This window comes from Protopterus annectens, chromosome 7.part0 (assembly GCF_019279795.1).
Source record: "Protopterus annectens isolate FY-2018-M chromosome 7.part0, PAN1.0, whole genome shotgun sequence".
Classification (NCBI taxonomy): Eukaryota; Metazoa; Chordata; order Ceratodontiformes; family Protopteridae; genus Protopterus; species Protopterus annectens.
Window position 1 is genome coordinate 175,157,033 of NC_056739.1, and position 6,000 is coordinate 175,163,032.

A 6,000-nucleotide genomic window follows, 5' to 3' on the forward strand; every position below is an offset into this window, starting at 1 on the left:
TAGACTTCAAAGGGATTTGACTAAAGAGTTGTCAAATACTCTTGCAGGAGCCATTTCTGAAGAGGTTTAAGATTCTGCAACATCTCAGTTGGCAACACTATAGTCTATATACAGCTGTTCTATGAGGTTAGCTTCCAACACAGTGGAAGGAACTTTAAAAGCAGTAGGTTCAGATATTTCCATGAGGAGACAGGCCTGGATGCACTTGTCCAATTTTGTGGAGCCATTTAAGTCCTCCTTTGTTAATGCTCCTTTTGACAGAACTACACTGTTTGACCCTGAAGTAAAAGAAACACTATCCAGGTGTAAGAATTATGGAAAGACCTTGTCTGCTATGGGCATATGTTTTTCGGCTCCCCAAAGATCCTATTCTAGGAATCAGCACAGTAGCCAGAAGATGTGGTTCAAAAAGTCTCAAGGTCCTTTCCAAGACACATGTGGAGGGGGTTCCCCCAGGGGTAGAGGAGGGAACTCTAATGGAGGATGACACCCTCATGGCAGAGGTAGCCCAAAAACCAGGGTTCACAAGAATCTTTCTTTGACTAACCCTATCAGCGCTTCTGAATGGAGGCCCAACTGTCCAACTCTGCAGACCGTCAGGGGCATTTATCTCTGCAGAAGAGAGCCTGACTAGAGTTAACAAAAGATACTGTGTGCAGAGGATTATTTCCAGAGGTTATGATACCCTTTTCCCTTCCACCTCCAATTCCAAGAAAAATCTCCAGCATTCCTCCCAGTCAGAGGGATCAAGCAGCAATTCAAATTCAAAAGCTGCTAGAAAAAAGAGTCATCCAAGAGGTCCCACCAGACCAAATAAGATCCAGAACTTACTCAAGGTTCTTTTTAGTGTCAAAGAAAACAGGAGACTGGTGACCAATTTTGGATCTCACCAATCTAAACAAATGAGTTCAGCAAACCAAATTCTGGATCATCAAGGTTCAGTCCATTCTACCCTTTCTGGTCTGAATGTGCTCTATAGATCTTCAGGACATATAGATCTTCAGGATGCATATTATTATATAAAAATGAAGAGATGATCCAGAAAGTGCCTACACAGAGCCAACATGGAGCCAGTCATTTCAAATTCAGAGTATTGCCCTTTGGAATAGCCACAGCCCCCAAGGTGTTCACCAAATGCATGGCAGTAATAGCAGCTCACCTCAGAATGCAGGGATTCTGGGTGTTTCCTACCTGGACAACTGGCTCATTTCCACTGCAACCAGGCATTAGCTCATACATGCAAGAGATCAGGTGCTCCAGAGTTGCAGTCTTCTGGGTATAACCATAAAGTACAACAAATCACAACTACAGCCAACTCAGACATTGGTGTGTATAAAAGCACTTCTCAATACAAAGTCTGCCATCACTTCTCTTCCACCACACAGAGCTCTGACAATAAGATCCCAAGTCAGAAAGATTATGGTGAGTACCTCCATTTTAGCCCATCTAGCCCTTTGGACTGTAGGCTTGAGAGCTGCGGCAGTAACTGTAGTCCCATTATCCAGGTTTTACATGAGGATTCTTCAGTGGATGCTGGCTACTCAGTGGTCAATCCTTTATCTATCAGTCTCATACCAGATAAGAATTACTCAGACATGCAAAAGAGATCTGAGTTGGTGGATTCTATCTGACCAAATACTTCAGGGATGTCCTTTCATTCCCATAAACAACAAGTGCAGCAACTACTTTGCCCTAATCCCTCCACAGAGGAAGTCACCAAGGGATGCTCTGCTCCACAATTGGCCCACTGATCTTCTATATGCTTATCCATCAATTCCATTGATTCTGAAATTTCTGCAGAAAGCTGCCAGGTCAAAGAGAAAAGTAATCCTCATTGCATCCTATTAGCCTTGACAAATTTGGTTTCCCTTCCTCTGACCTCACCTGGTTCAACCACCTTGGAACCTAGATCTGACTCCAGACCTCCTGTCTCTCCCAACAGGTATGACACATCCAGATATATCAAACCCAAGCTGACGGCTTGACTTCTCCAATTCCATTAATAGCCAGACAATCCATGCTCTCTTCACCTGTTCGCCATATAATTTTATCTTCTCATAAACCCTTGACAAGAAAAATATATTCCAGTAAATGGAAAAGGTTCGTTATTTGGGAAACAGCACAAATTTGACCCCTTTTGACCCCTTTTCAGGCCCTATCAATTGCATTTTGGACTTTGTAGTGCACCTGTTTCTAAATGGTGCTAGTTCTTCAACCATTTAAGTGCAACTGGAAGCAATTTTCAGTTGCCACATTGGATTTAATGGCTCCTCTTTAGCGCTTCACAACTTGAGCAGAGCTTTCTTAATAGGTAATCTCCTCCTAATGGCTCCTTGTAAAGAACCTACCCCTCCATGGGATTTAAATCTGATGCTACATTCTCTCAGACAATCCCCTTTTGAACCAGTGGCTGCATGTGTCCTAAAACATCTGACATGGAAAACAATTTCCTTGGTTGCCATTACATCTACACAAATAATTTCTGAGATTCAAGCATTATCCTCTAAACCATCATACTTAATTTTCCACAAAGATAGAGTGACCTTATGTACTAATCCGTCCATTCTGCTGAAGGGGGTGCCAGAATCCAATATTAATCAAGCTATTAACTTACCAGTGTTCTTTCCTAGCTTTACCAACAAAGGAGAATATATCTTGCATTTCCTGGATGTTCATAGACAGTTACACTTTTATTTGCATAGGACCGAGAAAATCCGAAAAGCTGACCAATTGTTCACCTCATTCTCTGAACAATGGGATGTAAGATTTCTTTAATGGGTGTGCAAAATTTTTTAGGGTTGTGTTTAGTATTATTCTGAAAGTTATTATAGTATAGTTTTTGTCTACTTTTCTTTGCTTTTTAATATGATTGCAAAGTATTCTAAAGTTTTCAAGATACTGAGGTGTTTTATAGTTTTGCCGTTCTTTTCTATGCTTTTTTTTTCTATTCTGCATTAGCATTCTACTCTTTTTGGATAGCCAAATTACATTATTTGTTCTCAGTTTCTTCCTTCGGGGAGGTGCAAGGCTATTTACCATATTTAGAAAAGTTGTTTTAAATTCAATTACAGCATCATTTAAGGGGAGGATTTTTAGTAAGTTCCAATTAATAAATGATAGTGTAGTAATGAACATTTCTGGGTTAAACTTGGAAAGGTTACATGTTGTTTTATAAATATGCTGTTTAACAGAATGTGTGAGATGTCTGGTTATACAGACTGGGAGATGATCTCTGACGGAGTCTGACACTGTACCCTTGGTGGAGTATTTGCTAGGGTCTGATACTATGATCCAGTCCGATAGAGAATTTCATGTCTTGCTCTGATGTCTTTGTTCTATTAATTAGTTGTGTGAAACCATATAAGTTCATGCTAGTTGTAGCGGAGTTAGAGTTTATGTCCAAGCAGTTGACATTCGCATCAACTAGTAATATTTTTTCTTGTGGAAATGTTATGGATATCCAATGCAGGATATCTTCCAGTGTAGCTATATTGTCACCAGGTGAGATATGACAGTAATACATATTTGTTTATAATTCTTTATTTTGAGGGAAGCAATAAGAAGCTCTGCTGAACTGAATTTTGGTGTTTGTTTGCTGTAAGGGCAAATGTGGTAGGTACTGGGAAATATTAAAGCAGTACTACCACCTTTCCTTTTTTTACGGTCATTACACATAATATTATAGCCAGGAGGTATAATTTCAGAATTGTTTATGCTAGGTTTAAGCCAAGTTTCATTTATAGCAAGAACATCAGGCTTATGTTGAGTAATCCAGGCATGTTGTTCAGCAGTTTTATTTCTCATACCTCTAACATTTATTGCAGCAAAATATAGGTCACCAGACTGGGGGACTGGCTGTTGTTGAGTTACAGAAGTATGTGGGAGAGAATTATCTTTGTGCTCATTGTGATGAGTGGGGCCAGGATTAGGATGCATATCTCCTCCCAGAAGAATCTTATTATAGTGGGGAATTATACATACTTATTTTTGGAGAGGAATCTTGCACTTAATTTCGTTTTGGTTTGAGTTGAAGTGCAATAAAGGTGAGGGACAATATTAAACAGGAGGTTTGGTGCAATGTGTGGAGACTGTAAAGAGGAAGTATGGATTGGTGGTTGGAACAGAGTTGGAAAGATGTTGAGAGATATTATTGAGTCATGGTAGGATGAAACATGGCACAGGAGAAGAAGAAGAACAGAGGATAAGCTGAAGAGTAACATAACTAAGTACAGGAATCGGTATTTTATAAATGTCAGGTGGTGCGGAAGTAGCAATGAAGAAGGAAACAGGAAGCTGCAGGACAGAAGGAGAATCAGCGATGGTGGAGTCTGAAGGCTGGAAGATGATAGGTAAGGAAAGAAGTATTTTCTATAAAAGAAACAATGTTCATATGATGTTTGTTTCATAAATAAAGTTAGATTATTTCTTTAGCAAATATTTTTATAATTTTTGAAGTATATATATATGATTGTATTATTTATATTATATAAATATATGGAGGTTTTTTTTTTTAATAAAGTACCACTCGGCTGGAGTGCCTTCTTTGTGGATTCTGCATGTCCTCCCCGCGGTCGAGTGGCATTCAAAAGACATGCGTGAATGGGTGTGCCTTCATTGAAGGTTGGGCATTGGGCTAGCACCTCAGCACCATAAAAATCGACTGCCAATAATTAGCGGACCGGAGTTCCGCTGTGGCGACCCCTAACCAGGAAAAGCCAAAAGAAAAACAAACAAACCACTATTCTTTTTGATAGGTGCTACAGGACTTTTTAGATGTACCTGGGCTACTACCAACTTAGACAGATAGGACCTTAGTTTCATTTCTTTTCCAAAGGATGGCACACTCAGGAATACAGACCCCCTCCATTTACTGGGCTGCATTGTGAAATAAAATCAATCACCTGGTGTGGGAATAGACCCACAGCCTTTTGATATTCCAGCAGTAAAGGCAGGAATGTTGCCTGCTAAAGCAATGTCACTGACAAGTTTTTAATTTCTGCAGACTTTAGATTCAGCAAAGAATACAGAAGCATGCAATGTGACTAGCATACAATGTCTGTAAGAATTCAGGTATCAGGTTAAAAGAGTTTAGATATAACTTTTTGTCGGTATAAGAATTATTATACCCATTAACTATTTAAGTTTTCTTTTCCTATAACAGCAATTCAGTTATTTCAGTGATATATTTTTTTTACATTGCATTTCTTCTTTTGCTACAGAATATTAAACTGCGTGTGCTAGCCATTCTGAATCATGACCACCTGGAAGGACCTTTGCATAATGCTGCGAATGAAGAAAGAACACCACTCCTAGCTGGTGCCTTATGATGATTTAGACTGACAGCAGACTGACCCTTAAGGGCTACCAGTGTACTAAACCAATGCCTTAGGGTTACAGGACTCTTTTCTAAGGCAGCTGTGGATCCTAAGACCAAACTGTCCAGAAATAAATGAAGTTTACAATGGAAAAAAATGCACATTTTAATTTCTGAAATAAAAATCCTTCAGAGGCATAGTGCTGACATTAATTAATGAAATTAGTTCAGGTCATCTTGTGAATGATAAGTAACCTGAGTGCAGAACTGCATTTTACACATTTGTTTTGAAACAAACTTTGTGTGATTCTATTTTTATGGTCTCCTACGTTTTTTTTTTTTTTTCAGTACATTTATATCTGTGTAAATCCACTGCAACCAAATCGAAGGCATGAACACCAGCAAGGTTCCACAGTTCCACAATTTAATGACACAAAAAAAACGGACAAACAGAGATAATCCCAATACAAAAAGATTTAACGCTCTTGACAAAAATTGCGTTTTCGTCTTTCATCAATGACTTCATCAGATAAGGTCAATTGGAATCAATTAGAGGTTTAAATAATAAAAAAACTTTCAAAATTACCCAATCTATCACAGTGCATCTTTAAAGCAACCAATCAGAGAATTGATTCTCATAAATATTAAAATCCACTAAACACATATTAAAAACAATTCTATTACTT

General features: G+C 38.7%; 1 protein-coding gene across 2 annotated transcripts in view; it reads left to right on the forward strand.

Annotated features, from left to right (window-relative positions):
- DRAM2 (DNA damage regulated autophagy modulator 2) overlaps nt 1–5,514 on the forward strand; it is a 337,805-nt gene extending 332,291 nt beyond the window's left edge. For both annotated transcript variants that reach the window (XM_044076654.1, XM_044076653.1), the window contains exon 8: nt 5,220–5,514. In XM_044076654.1, the coding sequence (XP_043932589.1) occupies nt 5,220–5,327 (108 nt within the window). In that variant the 3' untranslated portion in view covers nt 5,328–5,514. The remainder of the gene's footprint in view (nt 1–5,219) is intronic.
- The last annotated feature ends 486 nt before the right edge of the window (nt 5,515–6,000 follow it).